Source organism: Marmota marmota, unplaced genomic scaffold, assembly GCF_001458135.2.
Source record: "Marmota marmota marmota unplaced genomic scaffold, marMar, whole genome shotgun sequence".
In the NCBI taxonomy this organism is placed as follows: Eukaryota; Metazoa; Chordata; class Mammalia; order Rodentia; family Sciuridae; genus Marmota; species Marmota marmota.
The window spans coordinates 1,277,712-1,300,083 of NW_025999925.1; the positions used below are offsets into that span (position 1 = coordinate 1,277,712).

The 22,372-nt window shown below is 32.9% G+C and overlaps 1 protein-coding gene and 1 long non-coding RNA gene across 5 annotated transcripts in view; one reads left to right on the plus strand and one right to left on the minus strand.

Moving 5' to 3' along the window:
• Window positions 1-22,372, plus strand: part of Cert1 (ceramide transporter 1) — a 111,550-nt gene that overhangs the window by 45,609 nt on the left and 43,569 nt on the right. For all 4 annotated transcript variants that reach the window (XM_015497783.2, XM_048800128.1, XM_048800129.1 and 1 more), the window contains 3 exons: window positions 10,984-11,091; window positions 12,085-12,223; window positions 17,359-17,442. In XM_015497783.2, the coding sequence (XP_015353269.1) occupies window positions 10,984-11,091; window positions 12,085-12,223; window positions 17,359-17,442 (331 nt within the window). The remainder of the gene's footprint in view (window positions 1-10,983; window positions 11,092-12,084; window positions 12,224-17,358; window positions 17,443-22,372) is intronic.
• Window positions 5,448-15,836, minus strand: LOC125615803. Its single transcript, XR_007346393.1, has 3 exons — window positions 15,679-15,836; window positions 12,979-12,983; window positions 5,448-5,458 (listed from the first exon to the last, which is right to left on the minus strand). It is a non-coding gene; the product is annotated as an uncharacterized LOC125615803 (long non-coding RNA).

The window sequence follows — 22,372 nt, forward strand, 5'->3', positions numbered from 1 at the left end:
CCCCTCTACCTCCCCCCCCAACCCTACCCATCTCTCTCTTGAAAAAAAAAAAAGAAAAAGAAAATAAAAAGGTTTATAAGAGAGTAATGTAAAAAATTAACAAATTAGATAAAGTAGATGCAGTGGAAAATTCATAGAAATATAAGATTTATATTATAAATCTCAATCAATCAATCAATCTGAACAGACTTATAACTAGTAAGGAGATTGAATCAGTTAGTTAAAATCTCCCAACAAAGAAAATCCTTGAACCTGATGGCTTCATAGGCAAATTCTACCAAATATTTAAAATTAACACCAATCCTTCTCAAACTTTTCCCCAAAATTGAATTGGATAACACTTACTGTCTCACTCTATGAGATCAGCATTACTCTGATACCAAAGCCAAAAATACCACAAAAAACTGCAGATCAATATTTCTTAAGTACACAGTGATATAAAAATTCTTCACTGAATACCAGCAAACCAAATTTAGCAGTGTATCAAAAGGATTATTCACCTGATCAAGTGGGACTTATTCCTGGAAAACAAGGATAGTTCATCATAAGAAAAATCAGTCAGTATGGTAATACACTATGTTAACAGAATGAGGAGAGGGGGAAATGCAGGATCATCCAATAGATGCAGAAAAGACATTTGACAAAATTCAGCATCCTTTTATGATGCAAACATTCAATAGTCTAGTAATAGAAGGAAACTTCCCTGACATTTGTGTGTGTATGAGAGAGAAATAGAGAAACCTATGATGAGCATTATACTCAGTAGTGAAAGATTGATTAGACATTTTCCAAGTTTAAGGTACCACTTTTCACCAGTTCCATTTTATCATAATACTGGCAGTTCTGGCCAGAAAATTAGGTAAGACAATAAATATGAAAGATATCTATATTGGAAATTTTAAAAGAGTAAAATTATCTCTGTTTATAAATATTTTATAAATAGAAAACTATGAAGTCCTACACACACACATACACACACACCTACACACCTGTTAGAATTAACAAGTAAATCTTGCAAAATTGCAGGATACAAAGTCAGTTCAATTTAAAATAGCATAAAAAATTATTATAATATTGTTAATGTCCAGGCTGTTCAAAGTGATCTGCATGTTCAATGCATTGCCAGTCAAATTTCTAATGACTTTTTTGCAGAAACAGAAAACCCTATTGTAAAATTCATGTGTAATCTGAACCTCAAATAGCCAAAATGTCTTGAAAAAGATCAGTGGTTGAAGACTTAAACTTCTGGTTTTCAAACTTACTACAAAGTCACAGTAACCAAAACAGTTTGATACTGTAATAGATACATATGTGGACCACGGTAGTGAAATAAGAGAGCCCAGAAATAAAATCTACAGTGTATAATCAAATTATTTGGGTCAAGGATTCCAAGACCATTTAACAGGAAAAAGGATAGACTTTTCAACAAATAGTGCTAGGAAAACTGGATGTGCACATTCAAAAGAGTGAAGTTGGACCTTGCTTCACACTATATACAAAAATTAACTCAAAACGAATCAAAGATCTAAAGGTAAGACCTAAAACAATACACCCTTCGAAGAAAACAGGTCAAAAGTATTACATCATTGGGTTTGGTAGTCATTTATTGGATATGACACCAGAGTCTAAGGCAACAAAAGAAAAAAATAGACAAACTGGATTACATGAAAAAAAATTCTACAACAAAAACAAAAAGGAAAACCTCAGAATGGGAGAAAATATTTGCAAATCATCTATTTGATAAGAAATTAATGTCCATATCCTATTTTAGACGTTCTAAAGCTAAAGCATTAAAAAAATTTAAAAATGAAACAGACTTACATAGTCATTTCTTCAAAGAAGATAAATAAGTGGCCAATAAGCACACACAGACAACTCAACATCACTACTCATTAAGGAATTGCAAATTAAAACTCCACTGAGGTACTATCTCACACCAATTTGGCAGCTATCCAAAAAAGAAAAGTAGTGTTGACAAACATCTGGAAGAACTGGAACCTTACGTGCTGTAGGTACAAATGTAAAATAATAAAGCCAATGTTAAAAAAACAGTGTGACAATTCCTCAAAAAATTACAAGAGAATTACCAGCACTTAATTTTCTGGATATAAAGCCAATAGAATCAGAAGATCTTGAAGATATGTTTGTACACCCATGTTCATAAGAGCATTTTTCACAATAGTTAAAACATAGAAACAACCCAAGTATTCGTCAGTGCATGAATTAAATAAGCAAAATGTGGTATATCCAAATAATGGAATATTAGCCTTAAAAAGGAAGGGAATTTTGCAATATGTTAACAATGTAAATGAAGCTTGACATGCTAAGTGAAATAAACCAGTCACAAAACTACAAATAACTGTATGATTCTTCTTATTTAATTAATTCATAGAGATAGAAAGTAGAATAGTGTTTGCCAAGGACTGGGAGAAGGGAGAAATGAATGTTGTTTAATGGATGTAGTTTCAGTTTTGCATGATGAGAAAGTTCTGTAGATCAGTTGCACAACATTGTGGACATACATAAAACTACCAAACTCTGTGCTTAGAAATGGTTAAGATAGTTTAATGGTTAAGATAGTTCCAGTATTTTAGAACAAGTAATGTCTTCTTACAACTACATGCTAGAACAAAAGACCATTATAGCAACACTGATGCAACATATTTTAAATATTGTATAGTAAATAATATAAAGGCTGATAATTTAGTTGTATTTCTGCCTCTAACAAGACCTTCCTTATAAGTAATGTATGCACTTGATTCCAGGAGAAATTGGGAGCTGAACAGGATTTAAAATAAGAAATGAAAGAATTATATGTCTATTTTTAAAGAACTACTCTGCACTAGGAAATCTAAAACAAGTTGAAACCTGGTGGATTAATCCAAAGAGATACTCAGTGACCCAAAGTAGGAAATATTAATGGGAAGAGTGAAAAAAGGATTTGAGAGAAGTAGAAGCACACAGTCTAGCTATGGAGGCAGCATAACTTAATGGTTAATGTCATTGGCATTTAAATCTGGAATTGAATTCCAGTTTCCTTATTTCATAGTTGTGTGATTCAGAAGATATTACACAAAACCACCTATAAAATGAGTATAACAGTATATTCCTATCTCACATAAGCTATTAAAATAGAATTAAGTGAGATAATGCTCTTAAAGCATTTAGTATCATGTCTGGTGCAAAGTGATTATTAGCTTTTACTCTTGTTTATGTTTTTATAGTTTCCAGAGTAGTGTTCAGGAATTAACATATAAAATATCCATTTTAAATTACTCAAGTATTTTATTAGCTTTTCTCTGAAAGCGAAACAAAAAAAATCTCCCTTTTAGTATTTGTTTTTAAAGCTAGAGTGGGGATATGTTTACTACACTTCTTTTAAATGACCTTGTTTTTATTTATCTAGTTGTTTATCACAATTCATTTTAATGTCACTAAGAGAATAAGACCTCTAGACTCCCTTTAAGGCAGATTAAAAAAAAAAAGATGAGTTAGGCAAAGTGACTTATACCTGTAATTCCAGTTACCCAGGAAGCTGAGGCAAGACTATCACAAGTTTGAGGCCAGCCTCTGCAGCTTAACAAGACACCATCTCAAAAAAATTAAAAAAGGGATGTAGCTAGTGGTAGAGTGCTCCTGGTTTCCTGGGTTTAACCCCAAGTACTGGGAGGAAAATAAAAAAGAATTTCAGAGTATCAAAGCAAGTTTACCTTTTGTGCTATAGATTGGGTTGTTTTATATATTATATTATAATATATATATATATATCGTATATATACATATATATATATAATGTTTTTGGTTGTAGTTGGACACAATACCTTTATTTTATTTATTTATTTATTTATTTTATGTGGTGCTGAGGATCAAACCCAGGGCCTTGCACATGCTAAGTGAGCACTCTACCACTGAGCCACAATCCCAGCCCTAGATTGGGTTCTTAAACAGCTTTTGGTAAATAGCGTGGACTTAAGAGCTCTCTGATAAGCCTACTTTAATTCTCCAACCCTGTAGATATAGAAATAAATATATTATAGAATCAAAAGTCCTAAATTACAAGTGCAAGAAAGAAAGGTTTGAAATCATGGAGAAGGAGGGCAGCTGCTATGACTCCTCTACTTCTTTAGTACCATATTGTGTTTGGGCATTTGTAGTTCTTTTTTTCTGGGCATTTGTAGTTCAAATTAGTTTTTACACATTTCTGCTATCTTATTATATTTCATTACTTCGTATGATGTAACTTATAAATACTTTTAAATGTTCTTAAAGCTATACAGAATAAAGGTTTACACAAAGGAATTAGTCCAAAGGTTACTATTTTTTTTTATGGTGATATTTAATAATGTTTACCTTTAGTGTACTTTGGGCGGGATGGGGGGAAAGAGGAACTATGTCACTAATAACTCAGTAATTTCTGACACCATGAGGAAGTTATTTAATTTCTTTCTCAATTTCCTTGCTTTGCTTCTTGCTAGAGATTGTTACTAGGAAAAAATAAATATTTCAAAAGGTGCTATTTTAAAAAATTAAAAAGCCAACCTTTTTGCTGTATCTTATACAACTTCTTTTAGGGTGTACATGGACTGATGAACAGACTGTGCAAAATGGTAATATTTATCTTCCATATGATTAAATATGATTAATTGTGACTCAAAGGAGTGTTTTCAAATTAGTTTTTACACATTTCTGCTATCTTATTATATTCATTACTTTGTATGATGTAACTTGTAAATACTTTTAAATGTTCTTAAAATGTAAAGGTATACAGAATAAAGGTTTACACAAGGAATTAATCCAAAGGTTACTATTGTGCATTGACCAGTAGTAACCTTTGTATCTGTTTTCCAAGCAAACATTTGAAAAATGCTACTGACTCCCTCTGCTGGCCAAAAGATCCCTTCTCTTTTTCTTTTTAAATGAAGTGTTTTAATATAACAAAGGTATAGTCTCATTGTGGCATTTAGAAGTAAACCTTGTTCTGTGTGAGATTCTTTCAGTAAATTTTCATTGAACCAAAATGGCATTTTAGGTTTATGCAAAATGTGTTCAGGAGCACTACTTACAAACACTAGCAAATTTGAGAAAGAATTTTTTTTGGTAAAACAATTTGTATGAGGGATCTTAAGGCAGATTTATTTGAAAGGGAAAAACATTCTTGTGGTAACTATTGTTGAATTCCAGATTATTAATTTTGGGTAGAATTTAATAGTTTTCAAAATATTTTCTCAGTGATTAGAAGTTGTGAATGAGAGCAACTTCTTGTGGATCAGTGAGTGGGATTTAAAAAAAAAAAAAGCATGCTTTTAAAATATTACTCCTAAAATTGTACCAATGAGATTTTGAAAGTATATTAATTACAATTTTTTTTAGTTGTCAATGGATTTTTATTTTACTTATTTATATGTGGTGCTGAGAATCAAACCCAGTGCCTCAAACATGCTAGGCAAGTGCTCTTCCACTCAGCCACAACCCCAGCCCAAAGTATGTTACAATTTTTAAGAACATTTAGCAATGTCAGTTGTGACCATAAATTAATTTCTTCCCATTTTCATTCATTCTTCCCTCACTCCATTCTGCACTCAAAAAAACAAATTCAAATTAGTGTTGTTTCTTTCAAGGTCAGTATCTTGGGAAGCCAAAATAGATGTGTCGAGCATTACTGCTTTTCAAAATAGTTCACTAACTTTTCTTTTGAATTTATTTTTGCCCCCATGTCAAAGTTGTTGTTGTTGTTGTTTAACATATCTTTGATGATAAATTTGATTTTTGAGAGAAATCCAAAACAAATTTAGAACTGGGTCATATATAAGAAGGTCAGTCAATTTAATGTATTTCTTTAATATAATGAGACTATTTTTCTGTGACTCACTTTTATTATAAACTAAAATTATATTAAAAAGCAATGAGTCTTCATTATTTATACTGAATAACAATAGAGTTGGGATTCATGAGTGATATGTATTTTCTTTTTCTTTGGAATGATTTCTACAATTTATCATGAAGTTTACTTAAATGAAATTGGTTAGAGATAGTTATAGTGAACTATTCACAATATAAACATTTATTATCTATTACTTAACATGTGTTGCAGCGGTATTGCTATAAACGGACTTTTGTTTTATCATGTTTTTCTTGTAAGTTGTTACCTATTTTGAAATAGTCTAAATAGATAAATAGAAATAGAGAAAAATAGAAGAAGTTTTAAGGCAAAAGAAAAAAAGTTAATAAAGCTTCAATGTTCATATTACTTTAGAACTTTAAAAAAATCAACAGGTGCACGCCTATTAAATCCCAGCAGCTTAGGAGCCTGAGGCAGGAGATTTTGAGTTCAAAGTCAGCCTCAGGAAATATTGAGGTGCTAATAAGCAACTCAGTGAGACCCTGTCTTTAAATAAATACAAAAATAGGGCTGGGGATGTGGCTCAGTGGTCGAGTGCCCCCAGAGTTCAATCTCCAGTACTAAAAAAAAAAAAAAAAAGTTTTTACCTGTTCTAAAGACTCATTTATATGAATAAGTAAATGAAGATGGTAGGTTTGGATTTAAATTTCAAATTGTTGGATTTTAAGTATTTTTCAGTAGAATGTCCAGAGTTGTGTTTAGATAGGTAATTCAGTTTAATTCTATTTAGAAATGAGTCACACATAGGTATCTGAGATACTTAAGTAGTTTCCTAAATTCTGTATATTTGTCATCTGTTACTAAGATTCTTCCTATTTCTAATTGCAGTCCTCTAAGTTTAAATGTAGCAGGAAAACTTTACCAAACCTAAAGACAAAATGTAGCAATGCTACACTTACCAAGTTAGCATTATTGTGAAAGGAGAGAGGACAAAATAACCAGAGCCATTTAAGGTGAAAGACCTAGCATGACATGTTGGCTCTAGGACTTTCAGAGTCTCATTATTTGATATGAAGTCATTTTTTTGTGTGTGAACAGTACAATTGCTGTAATTAGAATTCCCTTTGGTACAATTCTATGATATTGAAATATGCTTACTTTTTTCTTTATCAATCTTATTGGAATATAATTTACATTCTTAAAATGTACCTATTTTAACTGTACAGTTTGAGCTTTAACAAGTATACTCTATACCCCTACAATTTTCTTGGTACCACTTTATAATCAGTGCTTTCACTGCACCTGGTTTGCTCTGTTTTACCATACATTAGCTTTACCTTTTAAAATCAATTTTCTTGAAGTATAATTTACATACAACTAAGTTCATGCTTTGTCCTTTTTAATTTGTTATACATGACAGTAGAATGCATTTTGACACATCATACATAAATGAAGTATAACTTCTCAGATTTGGTTGTGTAATCATATATACACATAGGGTAATAATGTCCAATTCATTCTACTAGTCTTCCTACCCCTATGCCCCCTCCCCTCCCCTCCCTTCACTCTCCTCTGTCTCACCAAAGAACCTCTATTCTTCCCCAGCACTCCCACTTATTGTGAATTCATGCCTTGTCCTTCTATTAATAGTTTTCTAGCCACCAAAATAACTTATTTTACTTTATCCCTAAGGTACTGCTTTGCATTAAGATGTGGAGTGGTAGCTAGATATAGTGATGCGTGCGCATCCAGCTTTAATCCCAACTACTCAAGAAACCAAGGCAGAAAGATTGCAAGTTCACAGCTAGCCTGGGCAACTTAATGAGACCCTTTCTCAAAATAAAAAAACCAAAAGGGCTGGAGACAAGCTCAGTGGTAAAAGCTCCTGGGTTCAACCTCCAGTATGCAGCAGGTAGGGGGCATGTGGAATGATGTAAATCTTGAAGAGGTTTGATTCCATCTAATCTTACATAATTAGAGATACCTTTTGTAGATAGAATTGGTTATAAACAAGCATCATCAAAGTGTCACAGTTCTACTTTGGTGCCTGGTGTGTGCTAAAAGTTGAATTTTAAGAGGCTGTTCATTTTCATAGGGATAAATTTCTAGTGTCTTTGCCTAATGATAGCCATTTCTTTTTCATGAGCTGTATTGCTCTTTTCATTATGAATGCCTCCTCTTCCTTTGCACATCCTCTGCTTTTTTCTCTTTTTCTTCCCCTCCCTGTTCTTTTTCTTCTTCATCAGAGCCGCCTTATTGATGCTAGCAGGTAGCAGTAACTTTACTCAAGCTTTGAGACTGTGTCACTATTGTATCTTCAGGGTCTCATTCCTCTTTTCAGTTTCTTGCCATTGTTGCTACTACTTCTGATCTCTGTTCTTTTCCCATTGGTCTTTGCTTTTCTTTTTCATTTTCTTTCTTACATTTAAATGAACTTATGAAGTATATGATTCTAGTTCTTAATAACTTTGAGGCACTTAATGGTGGCAGGAACCAAACTTTATGATGACCATGGCTACTAGGGTTCTGAGGTAACAGAAAAAGGCAGACTATTTAAAGAACTCTGTGTTGGGTATGGTGGCACATGTCTATAATTCCAGCATCTCAGGAGGCTGAGATAGAAGGATTACAAGTTCAAGACCAGCCTCAGCAGTTTAGCAAAGCCCTAAGCAACTTAGTGGGACCCTGTCTCAAAATAAAAAGCAAAAAGGCTAAGGATGTAGTTCAGTGGTAAAATATACCTGTTTAAATCTTTGGTATAACCCCCACACACACAAAAAAAAGAACTCTGGGACATTTTATTTATCTCATAATAGCCTGGTAGGGAAGTTTGGGGCATTTATCTTATCTATAATTTTTCTCTGACATCCTGTGCTTTATATGTTTTCCACAGAAAACACATTGTATATAATTTTAATGTTTTATAATCTTAATTTTGAGAATGAAGTAAGCTTAAAACAGTTTCTAGCCGGGCATGGTGGCGTGCGCCAGTAATCCCAGCGGCTTGGGAGGCTAAGGCAGGAGGATCATGATTTCAAAGCCAGCCTTAGCAAAAGTGAGGTGCTAAAAACTCAATGAGATCCTGTCTCTAAATAAAATACAAAAAAGGGCCAGGGATGTGGCTCAGCAGTCAAGTGCCCCTGAGTTCAATTCCTGGTACCAAAATACCAGTTTCTAATTGTTGCTGTAAGTTTGGTACCAAAAGTAATTAGATGTTATTTTACCTCTTAACTTTAGTGACTGTGACTAAAATTTTATACAGTGTAGTCTTTTTCTTCCTTCATTTTTCTGTACTGATCTCTATTATTAAAAATTTTGAATGTTTGAGAAACATAGGGATTTTTTTCCCGTTCAAATGAAGGAAAACTTGTTAAATATAAATGCCTACTTAAAATCTTTTTTTTGGTGGGGGGGGTACCACCAGGGATTGAACTCAGGGGCATTCGACTACTGAGCCATATCCCCAGCCCTATTTTGTATTTTATTTAGAAATAGGGTCTCACCGAGTTGCTCAGCGCCTCATCATTGCTGAGGCAGGCTTTGAACTCCTGCCTCAGCCTCCTGAGCCACTGGGATTACATATATGTGCCACCACACCTGGCCCTATTTAAATTAACAAACATGATATTCTGTTAAATGATGTAATACAAATACCTTGATTTTTCCACAGGAGCATTTTTTTCTTTTGTGTACTGGGGATTGAAGCCAGCAGCGTTCTACCACTGAGCTACCACCCTTTTTCTTCTTCTTTTTCTTTTTGAGATGGGGTTTTGCTAAATTATCCAGACTGACCTCCAACTTGCAATCCTCCTGCCTCAGCTTCCTGAGTCACTGGGATTATAGGGTTGTGCCATCATGCCAGCTCCACAGAAGCATTTGATTCACTCTACTTTTTAACAGTAATAGTAGAAAGCATCAAAGATCCAGAATACTTGATTTCAGGTTCAAGAAAGCCATTTTTTTCAAACATTTAATTCCTTTATCTTAATTAGTACTGCATTTGTATTAAGAAAAGTAAAATATCAAATTGATGAACTGAAAAATACCAGTTCCTTTAAAATGAAATGTATTATCACAGCACTAAATCTATACCTACTCACCTGAAAGTCCCAGTTGGTTCCATGGTGTGAAGGCTTAATAGACTCACAAAATTGAACTTTTCTTTGTGCCATGAACTATGAAGGTGGCTACAAAAATGAAAAAGATGCAGTCTGCTTCCAGAAAGATCTAAGACAAGTAGTAATTATAAAATATAATTACAATTTATTGGTAAATCCTTTAACTGTAATGTGTTAAGAATGGTGAAAATAGCTGAGCAGGGTGCCACAACCCTGTAATCCCAGAAACTCAGGAAGCTGAGGCAGGATTGCAAGTTTGAGGCCAGCTGGGCAACTTAACAAGACCTGTCTCAAAATTAAAAGGACTGGAGATGAAGCTTAATGGTAGAGCTCCTCTGGGTTCAATCTTTAGTACAAAAAAAAAAGAAGAAGAAAAGAAAGAATGGTTGAAAATAAAGAGACAAACTGCTGGTATAATAGGAAAAGTAGGCAGTGATAGTTGAGCTGTCAGGATAACTGCCTTATCTATAAAGAAATAGGGTTTGAAGTTTTCCTATTATCTTTTTTGTCTTGTCCTATTCATTTTTTAAAATTACAATAAAATATACATAATGTAAAATGACTACTTAATCCATTTTAAGTATACAGTCTGTGGCATTAAGTACATTAACATGATTGTTCAGCCATCACTACCTTGCATCTCCAGAACATTTTCATCTTCCCCAGCTGAAACTATGCCTATCGAATACTGACACAATTCCTCTCTCAGTCTCTGGTAACCACTTTTTTACTTGAAATCTGTGAAATTGACTTTTTTCATAGTTACTAGTAGGAAAGAGACTATTATTAAACACTGCTTTATTTCATATTTTAAACACTCTTTTAGCCTCCTAGCCCAACATGTGGTATTTATTCAATAAATTTCTAAATTAAATGATAGTTAGGTATTAAAAGGAATTTCTTAACATCAGTGGACTATTGTATGAATCTAAACTGCTCACTGTTGTTATAATAACCTTGTTGATTTCTTTGTCTTCTCTTAATTTTTTATTTAAAATCTTTTCATGTACTTCATTTCCTTTTTAGACTGAATCAGGATATGGATCTGAATCGAGCTTGCGTCGACATGGCTCAATGGTATCACTGGTGTCTGGAGCAAGTGGCTATTCTGCAACATCCACCTCTTCATTCAAGGTTTGAGTTTATGAATGTTTTAAGTTGAGGCAACATAACTTTACTTTAGTATTGGATGTTGTGAGCTGAATTTAATTGATAAGTTTTTTTAAAGAATTTTTCTACAATGTAATTTGAATTTTTATAGAATAATTTTAAGGAGTAAAATCATGACTCAAAATGAACATATATAAGTTTTTATTTAATGTGTTAATGAGCTAAGACATTAATTTTAAAATTGTTTCAAAGGAGAATCTAAAGAATACTGAAATGAATTTGCTAGTGCAAAACTGATCAATATACACAGATGAAATCATCACCTCTGTGCAGGACAGAGTTCCTTTGCATCTTTGTGGAATCACATACATTACTCAGTTGTTTTATTAAAAGAATTGTAAAATAGCTCAAATGCAGTGAAGGGCAAAAACTTTCACATGATCAGATGTCACCCTCCCATCAGGGTTTCCTAAATGACTCTTACAAATACTGTGCAAGTACATCCAGGAATATTTTTTACCATTTCCAAGTCTGTCAGTTTCTCCTCACAATGTCTAATTTGAAAATATTAAAATGTTATATTACAGCTGAGCATGGTGGTGCACACTTGTGATCCCAGCAACTCAAGAGGTCAAAGCAGGAGAATCACAAGGTCAAGACCAGCCTCTGCACCTTAGCAACATCACAAAATAAAAAATCAAAAGGGCTAGGCATGTGGCTCAGTGGTAGAATGTCCCTGGCTTCAATCCCCCGTACCAAAAAAAAAAAAAAGAATTGTTAGCAAGTTGTCACACATTATTACCTTATTTCCTACAGGTTTATCATTATCAAGTCACTAGATTAATCAGCTTCAAGCCTATTCCTAGAAGTATGACCTTGAACTTGGTAGCATTCTTTATCCATTCCTTTAGTGATAAGGTACAAACTTTAAATGGTGATGAAGTACCATAGACCAAATAAAGTCAGTCCAGTTTTGTTTCACTTGAATTACACTGCCTCCCTTCTTGTGTCTTGCAGAAAGGCCACAGTTTACGGGAGAAATTGGCTGAAATGGAAACCTTTAGAGATATCCTATGTAGACAAGTTGATACTCTCCAGAAGTACTTTGATGCCTGTGCTGATGCTGTCTCCAAGGATGAACTTCAAAGGGATAAAGGTTAATTAGGCTATTACCACTATTTTTACTTGGAGAATGAATGGATTTAAAGCTTCTTGATCTTAACCGGTAATGTTAAGTAATAAAAGTGATTATAGTCACTTTTGCTGCAAACTCCCAGTGTAACTGATCTCAGCATTAATGTAACTTGAGTACTCTAATAACATGTTCCAATACATTTCTGGTCATCCATACCAGATACTCTGGAACACTTTTAAGTGATTCTCTTTATTCAATTAAAAAATAGTATCTGGTCTCTTATAATATGGAGCATTTACATTATTATGTCTAATAAATTTACCCCTTGATGAATCTTAGAGGATACAAGCATACATTAAATTCTTTAGATCTAGAATCAATTGATTCCTTTCTCTTTCTATGCTCCTCTCTCTCTTGTTCTTCCTTTGCTCTCCTTTCATGTCTCTTCATCTGCCCTTTTTTCTCATAGAAGAAACCTTCTTCATTATATATACATTTAAAAATAGTTTTAGTGAATTTTTGTTTGGAAAAAAAAGAAAATAGGGTGGGTCATCCATTAACTTTTTTTACCTTTTGTTGTTGTTGTAGATGGACACAATACCTTTGTTTTATTTATTTATTTTTATGTGGTGCTAAAGATCAAACCCAGTGCTTTACGCTAGGCAAGTGCTCTACCACTGAGCTACAACCCCAGTTCTCATCATTTAACTTTTAATTTGAGATTTAAAGTTACTTTTCCTTTGGTAGTCCTGAAGATATTGCTAATGTCAGTGGACATGTCCTTCAATTTTTCTCGATTTACTGTGGAAACAAAAATAAACTACTTTTCATTGTAATACTAACTAGTATTAAGTTTATTGCTATTATGACTAGGTCATTTGGCAGTTTTATTTCTTGGTCTTACTAAAAGTATATATATACTCTGAATTCAAATTCTTTTTGTATTTTTAGTTCCCTTTTTCCCCCTTTTAATTTTTTTTTTTAATAATGACATTAATCTCCTTTGTTAGCCTCTTAGCTATAATTTTGTTAGTTTAGTGGCTAGGGTTTGCAGTTTGTATATTAATTATATATTGTTTATAGTCTACCTTTAAGTACTTTATGTGTAGCATCACAACTTTTCAGTAATATATTTTTATTTCTCTTCATTACTAAGGTAAGACTTTTCTGAGTTTTCCAACCAGTTTCCTTTGAATTAGGAGGTTTCCCAGTCTGCCTTGCAGGAACAGGTACTTTTCTCTACCACCACATTAGTTTTGAATACTGTTCCCTGGAATCCTTTTTGAAGGTTCTAGCCTCTGTGGTTCTTTAATTTGCATGTGCTCTCAGTATTCTGCCAAGTACTCAAAGGAAACCTCCTGATGTTTAATGTTCTTTCTCTGTATCTTTCTCCTCTACAGTACTCTCCTTGAGAAGCTCTAGTTACCTTTGTTTGTTTGGACTTTCAGCTCCATCTCCTCATCTCAGGAGTCTACTGGCCTCTTCCTTGGGTTCCCTATTCTTATTCTGTAGCCTAGAAACTCCCAGGTCAATGAGCTGGAGCAATCATAGAGCTCACATCTTTTGTTTCCCTTCTCTTAGGGATCACTGTCATTTATTGCCTAATATCCAGTGTCTTAAAAACCATTGTTTGACCAGGTGTGGTGCTGCACACCTGTAATCCCAGCAATTCAGGAGGCTGAGACAGGAGGCGTTGCAAGTTTAAAGATCAGACTTGGCAACTTAGTGATATCCTATCTTAAAATAAAAATAAAAAGGACTGGGATGTATAAGTAATTAGAACAAATAAAAATAAAAGGACTGGCAGTGTAGCTCAGTGGTAGAGCAACCCCAGGTTTGATCCCCAGTACCACCAAAAAAAAGAAAAGAAACCATTGTTTTACATATATTATTCAGTTTTTTAGTTTTGTGCTTGAATAAATTCTGTCCCTTTTTACTTCATCTTGCCCAGAAGCAGAAATCCATATTCCTCTTAAAGTACTTAATTTTGCCTAAATTAAGTACCTTGAAGTTCTTTATATTTGATGTATATTAAGTTTTGGGGGTTTTTCCCCTCCAAAATTCTTCTGTTCTTTTTTTTTTTTTTTTAATTTGATAAAAAGGGTATACTTATTTTTTTAAAAAAAAATAATAAGTATACCTTTTTATCAAATTAAAACTTTTTTTTTGTTTGCAGATAAGTAGTCCTTTAAACAAAACAGAATGCATACAGAATTGAGGTTTTTGTTTATATATAAATTATCCACACTAACAGTGTTATAATATTGAAGGGATAAAAAGTGGTGATGGAAGAAGTAAAAGTTGGGATGCATGGGAGATTTGGAAAATAATTTTTAAGCTGTACTCCAAATCCTTTCTACTACATATTTGAAACTGTCAATAGCATAAACTAATGTTTTAGTTTGCTAAGGCTACTATAACAATAAGTACCAGAGATTAGATGGCTTAAACACAGATTTATTTTCTCACTGTTCTGAAATTGAGATGATGGCAGCATTGATTTCTTCCAGGTGTGATAAGGCAGAGATCTGTTCTAGGCCTGTCTCTTTGGCTTATAGATGGCTATTCTACTTGTGTTTTCACATCTCTCTGTGTGTATTTTTGTGTGTCCATATTTTCTCTTCTTGTTAAGACACCAGTCATATTGGACTAGTCTTAGGGACAGGTGACATGATTTGAAATCACTTAATACGTATCCTCCATTCTGATCAGAATGGTCTTTTTTACCAAGATCAAATCTATTATACTAAATCTTATCTTTGGATCTTGCACTTCCTGCTTTCCCTTACCTCTGCAAAAATCTGAATTAACCATGTTTTATTTTTTAAGTTTTTGCTATTATAGTGCTAACATATTCACATTTACTTCTCACAATCCTATGTGCTGGGTATAAGATCCATTTTATAATCAGAGAAACAGAAGTTGAGAAATGTTAAGTAATTTACTTCAAATAATTACATTAACAATGAAAAGAAGAGCAATAAGAAAACTAATTTTTTTTTTTTTTTTAGAGAGAGAATTTTTATTTATTTATTTATTTATTAGTATTTGGCGCACACAACATCTTTGTTTGTATGTGGTGCTGAGGATCGAACCCGGGCCGCACGCATGCCAGGCGAGCGCGCTACCGCTTGAGCCACATCCCCAGCCCAAGAAAATTAATTTTTAGATTAAATCCCAACTGTTCTTGGATTAAATAGTCTTAACCTAATAGCCAAATAATAACAAACAGGGATTTTCAACTTTTTTTTTTTAGCCCAATGTTCAATATATAAAACTGATGAAAACAAGAGTTAAATCTGGTGAAAAGGGTGGCCTTCCCTCTTTGCTTCCCAACAAAGCACTCCTTGTCCATCTTTGAGGCATCTTAATAGCACTTAAAAAACAGTTAATTAGGATAGTATTGAATCAATGTCAAGATCTTGTCCAAAGAGAAGTATTGAGGTTTTTTTTTTTTTTTTTTATTGAGGGGCCACAGGATTGAACCCTAAGATACTCTACCATTGATCTAAATTCCCAGTCTTTTTGATTTTTTGTTTTGAGATAAGGTGTCAGTAAGTTGCCCATTCTAGCCTCAAACTTGTGATCTTCCTGCGTCAGCCTCCCCAGTCACTGGATTTCAGCATGTGCTACCACACCCAGCTGTGAGTACTGATTTTAAAATAGCAGTGTGCTATATTAATGGATTTCTTAGAATTGACTATACTTACAAATAATTGAAGACCCACAGGGTATGAGTTTGTTGGGATAAACTCAACTACTATGTACAACCATGAAGCCCAAAAACAAACAAAAAACAGACTCTGGGAAAATGGTTTATATTGGGACTAAGGTATCTGCAGAAGCATCATGATGGGTAACAAAGCCTGTAAGAATGGTGCAAATAGGCCAGACACTGTAATCTCAATAACTCACAAGACTGAGGCTGAGGCTGAGGCTGAGGCAGGAGGAATGCAAGTTTGAGGCCAGCCTCTGCAATTTAGCAAGGTTCTGAGCCACTTAGTGAGAACTTGTGTTGGGATGTATGTAGCTTAGTGGTAAAACACCCCTGTGTTCAATCCCTAGTACCAAAAAAAAAAAAAAAAAAAAGGGGTCTAGTGGAGACCCATTTCTAAAAAAGAATGATAAAACTGGAAAAGAAAAATGTCCATTGGCTATTGATGTCATCCACTGGGTAGAATGAATACAAGATAAATAATAGGTTATGATTTAAAATTTTTATTTTAACTGAATAGCAGATTTTCTAATGAAAAACAAAATAGTCCAGTAATTAGAAAATAACAGTACAGAATGAAGGTGTTTTAGGTGGTGATTCCTACTGTTCATTCAAGGGAGGAGAGAATAAGGTATAAAATTGGGCTTCATATTCATAGGAGAGAGAGGTAAAGAGAGGGCTACTCCTTATAGACTCAAAGTACTCCTAGATAAAGAAAATACAGGCAAGTATGTAAGACATTGGTTTAGAATGAAATTGCTTTGGTAGAGAGTACCTCAAAAAATAATACAGATTGCTATTGCTTATCCAAACTACTTAGGATCAGAAGTATTTGGGGTTTTGGATTTTGAACTATTTGTATATACATAATGAGATACCTTTGGGATAGGACCCAGTCTAAACTCAAAATCCATTTATGTTCCATACACACCTTATATACTCAATCTGAATATTTTCTAAAATTATTTCTTTTTCTGTAATTGGGTAAGTTAAAAGGGATATTTAGGTACACATACACATTGGGATAAATGAAAGTTGATATCACATCTTGAAGTAGTTTTATTTTGCTTGCATATACAAAAAAAGTAGCAGATTTAAGACTAAGGTACCTTCTGCATGTAAGATATCCTTTTACAGTCCTCAGCGCTTTTAGGTCTTTTGAAGAATTATAAAATGGCCCCATTTTATAGGAGGAGATTAATAAGACGAAATTATCAATCATCCCTTAAACAGTGAGAATGGGTACAGTTTCAAAATAATGTATTTAATGGCATTCCATAGCATATTTATTGAGTATGCCTTTATGAACAGTGAAAGTATAAAAGATGAATAAAATCTTATACTCACAGAATCTAGAGTATAATTGACTCAGCTGAACATAAGAATAATGTAATTGATTTCTTTTTTAAAATTCTCATATCCTTAAATGTATTTTATTTAGTGGTAGAAGATGATGAAGATGACTTCCCTACAACACGTTCTGATGGAGAATTCTTGCACAGTACCAATGGCAATAAGGAAAAATGTAAGTAATACGTATTCCCACAGCTGAATAATATGTACTTTCTAAAGGTATGTAATAATTCACTGTACAACAAAGACTAATTCCTAGTTGAATAATTTTTGAAAAGCAGTGGAACTCTTGGAATCCAAGTTAAAATATCCAAGAAAAATCATGTAGATAAAATAGCCACTTTGGTGTTGTATAATAATGGCAACTCACTGTCTAACAAAAGCTCATTCTAAATTCAGATTTCCTTTAGCCCATTTACTTCATTAGTACTGACACAATCAATTTTTAGTACTGAAGAAGTTTTTCTTAGAGATTATTGTTATGGAACTTAACTTCAACCTTTCTCTAGAGTGTATATTCTCTTTAGAGTGTAGTTCTCTGTTTGATAAAGTGGTGTCAAAAAAGTAATAACTATTATTATAAGGGAAATTATTGAAGTAGCTTCATTTTCACAAGTATAACTGCTTATATACCTAGGAGTAAGGTGGTTTATTGATTGTTGCTGTGTTTTTAATAAGTCAGTTGGAGGAATTCTGAATCGTTGATTACTGTGAATTATAGCCAATGCTCTTCTTTTGACATTCCTAGGAAAAGACTAAAATGGATTTCTGAAAATCTTTAAGATACAAAAAAAAAAAAAAAGACTTTTGCAGAAAAAATATCTAATTTTGCTGAAATTATTTTTTAAGTGGAGTAAAATCTGTAGTGAGAGTACACTTTTAAACTTTTAAAACTGTTTCATGATGGAAATAATTTTCTACTTTTGAGATCATATTAGAATATTCTATTATAGATACTAAAATCTAATGTTCCTTTTCCCCTACCTTTTCCTTCTTTTTTTCTCTCCATGTTTCTTATTTTCATTGTGATTCTCTCCTTATAACCTACTCCCTTTCTACTCTTGCAAAGTGCTAGCTTAAAGTTTATTGTGTAAATTGCCCTTATAACTTTGGGCTAAAATGTTAAAACTTACCAAGTCATCTAGATTAATGTATCTTTATGGAATTAGAGGACTGTTTGGGGATGGTTCTTGCAGGTACATTTTAATTTCACAATGAATAATAATATGCTTTAATAGAACAAGTACTTTGTTTGGATTTAGGAAATACTTTTGAAAAAAGTTTTAAAACTTGCAGGCCTGATCATTCATCCCACATAAACTCAGCTGTCCCACCTTCATTCCCAAAACAGAACAGAAGCTTATCTTCTTTAGAAATTGAACTAGAGAGTTCTAGATTTAGGAATACTAGACCCAACTAAAAAATATTGTATCAATAAAGTTATTAACTAAAAATGTACGTACATACTGATTATTGATATTTTACTGCCTCATTCTTCTCATCTCCAAGAATTGTGGTGTATGACAGAAAATTAGAAGGTAACTGGCAAAACAGAATGGCCACAGAAAAAATCTGTAAATAGAGATTTGGGGAATTACACCATGACAAAGGTATCTCAACTACCAAAATCCCTTCATGAAAGCCGCTAGTCAGAAGCCCTTCTAATGCATACAAAACTTCTAATACATAACTCTTAAATGTGAACAAGATCTTTAGATATTTGAAGAAAGACTCCAACATGATAGATGGTGACCAAAACAACAAATTAGAAAAACAGAGCCTGGCATTGTGGCACATAGCTGTAATCCAAGTGACTCAGGAGGCTGAGACAGAAGGATCATAAGTTCAAGGCCAGTTTCAGTAATTTAGGGAGACCCTCAGCAACTTTTAGTGAGACCCTGTCTCAAAATAAAAAAGGACTGGGGATGTATCTGAGTGGTAAAGCACTCCTGAGTTCAGTCACTATTATCAAAAAGAAAAAGGAATTTAGACAATGCAGGAAGCAAAAGAAAACCATCCTTAATGTCTTTAATAAGAAAACAAAGGGCATTCAGATTTGAAACCATCTGTACGGATGCCATGATCTTGTATAAAGAAAAGTGTAAGGAATCCACTGATGACTATTAAAAGTATGAATGATTTCAGCAAGTTAAAGGTTGTAAGATGAATATGTAAAACATAAATTGTACTTTATATACTTAAAATGAATAATTGAAATGAAATTATATAAACACTCATTTATAATAACATCAAAAATAAAAAACACTTAGGCATAAATTTACAAAAGTACACACCTTCTGTTCTGAAAACTATAGTACATTATTAAAGAAAACCTAAATAAATGGAAAGGCATCCCATGTTCAGAGGTCAAAATACTTATATTGTTAAGAATTCACTACTTCCTAAATTGATCTACAGATTTTATTAAAATCTCTCTTACAAAGTTGTAATAGATATCTCAGTTTGAAAATGGACAGAGTACCTGAAGACAGTTCTTATTAAAAATCTGCAGTAAGCTTTCTGAAGAAATTAACAAGCCAATCCTAAAATTCATGTGGAAATGCCAAGGACCCAGATTCATCAAAACAATCTTAAAAAAAGAACAAAATACCGCATTCACTGTATAATCATTACAGATTTTATGCCAAAATTTTTGACAAAAAATGGGGTGTGACCATTATTTTTTTAGAAAAAAAAATATGCCAGTATCACTTAAAAATCATTTTTACTTAACTGTCTTTGGGGCAAGATTAGGATGTATGAATTAATCATATACATTAATACATTGGTGACAGCTATAGGTAAAATTTGGTGGGATTTACACTTCCAAATTTCTTATTACAAAGAAACAGTAATTAAGACAACGTGTATTACTGGAAGAATGACAGACAGACACATAGATCAACTGAATAGAATTGAGGGTCCAGAAAATAAATCCTCACTGTACAGTCAATTGATTTTCTATAACGTGACAAGTCATATCAATTAGGAAAACTAATCTTTCCAACAGATGATGTGGGGAAGGTAAATATCCATATATAAAAGAATGAAATTGAATTCCTTATCATACAAATACAAAAAAAAAAAAAACCTAATTTAAAATGGATCAAAGAAAAACTCTCAGAAGAAATCTTCTATGGGTGAGGCAGAGTCTTCCTAGATATGCACCAAAGTGACAAAAGTAAAAATAGATCAATTGACCTTTACCAATATTAAAAATTTTGAGGTTCAAAGGATACTTTTTAAAAAATGAAAAGATAACTCACAAAATAGGAAAAATATTTGCAAATCATATATCTGACAAATAATTTATTTCTAAAATATAATGAACTCTTACAAAGTTGTAATAGATATCTCAGTTTGAAAATGGACAGAGTACCTGAAGACATCTCTCCAAAGAAGATATTCAAGTAGTCATACATAAGTACATTTTTTAAAAGATCCTAACCATCATTAAGGAAAATGCAAATAGGATGCCGTTTCACGTCTACAGTGGCTTTAATCTGAAAGAAATAAAGTAGTAGCAGGGTCTGAATTAGCAAATTATATTTCATGTTTTTATAATTATGTCAAAATGAATCCTGATATTATATATATAACTAAAAAGAATTTTTTTTAAAAAAGAAATAACAGTGTTGGTAAGGATGTGGAGAAATTGAAACCCTCATACACTGCTCGAAGGAATGTAAAATGGTGCACCTGTTTTGGAAACATTCTGGCAGTTCTTCAAAAGATTAAACATTGAAGATATCATTTGACATAACAGTTCCACTGTTGGATCTATATACAGGAAAAATTAAAACACATCCATATAAAAACTTGTACATTAATGTTCATAGCAGCATTATTCACAATAGCCCAAAATGGAAATAACCTGAATGTCCATCCACTGATGAGTAGGTTAACAAAAATGTGATATATCCACACAATGGAATATTATTCAGCCATTTAAAGGAATAAAGTCCTGGATACATGCTATGTAAATATGGCTTAGCCTTGAAAACTTGCTAAGTAGAACTCAGTTACAAAAGACTAATTTTATGTTTGTCTACATGAAATGTCCAAAAGATGCAAATTATAGAGGTAGACGGTAGACTAGTGGTTGCCTAGGGCAGGGGACATGAGACTTGGGGGAAATGGGGAGTGAGTCTGGTGGGAGGGTAAAACTATTTGATCCCAAGTTGCTTAAAAGGGGGTTTTGATGAAAATGTCCTAAAATTGATTATAATGGTTGTACAACTCTGTATATACTAAAACAACATTAGATTGGATGTAGTGTATGAATGAATTTTATGATATTGGAATTATATCTCAATAGGCTATATTTAAAAGACTAAAATTTATTAAAACTCAGAACTTTTGGACTCTAAATTTAGATTAAATCAATCTAAAGTTATATAGTGACTTTTTGAACCTACCATGAATAATATCACCCAATATTCCTAAACTCTCATTTCTTTTGATTAAATTTCATTAAATGTTGAAGATAGCTACCTGTATAGGATTTTTATATGTATTTTATTTTTAAGTTGTAACATTTAATTCTATTTCTAGCTATATTTTCTGTCTAATTTTCCAACTTAAATCTCTTCTTACATAATACAAATAATTATTTGGAAATTATTTACAAAGTATTTTATCAGAGCATTTTGTCAGACTATCTATATAAAATGGAGATATATTGATTTAGCAAACTGAAACATGCTTTTGATAAATCTCACTGAGAAAAAAATTTAGTGTTAATATTAACATACATTGCTCATACCTATTCTTTGTGCACATGCTTGTACATTAATTGTCAATTAATTTTAAGTTTTTAACCAATTTATTATGGTTTAGATATGAGGTACCCCCAAAAGCTCATGTGTGAGACAATGAAAAAAAGTTTAGGAGTCCAATGACTGGGTTGTGAGAGTTTTAACCTAATAATTGTGTTAATCTCCTGATAGGAATTAACTGGATGGCAACTGTTAGGCAGGTATGATGTGGCTGGAGGAGGTGGGTCCCTGGTGGTATGCCTTTGGGTTATATATTTAGTCCTTGGTGAGAGGAGATATCTCTCTCTCTCTCTCTCTCTCTCTCTCTCTCTCCCTCTCCCTCCC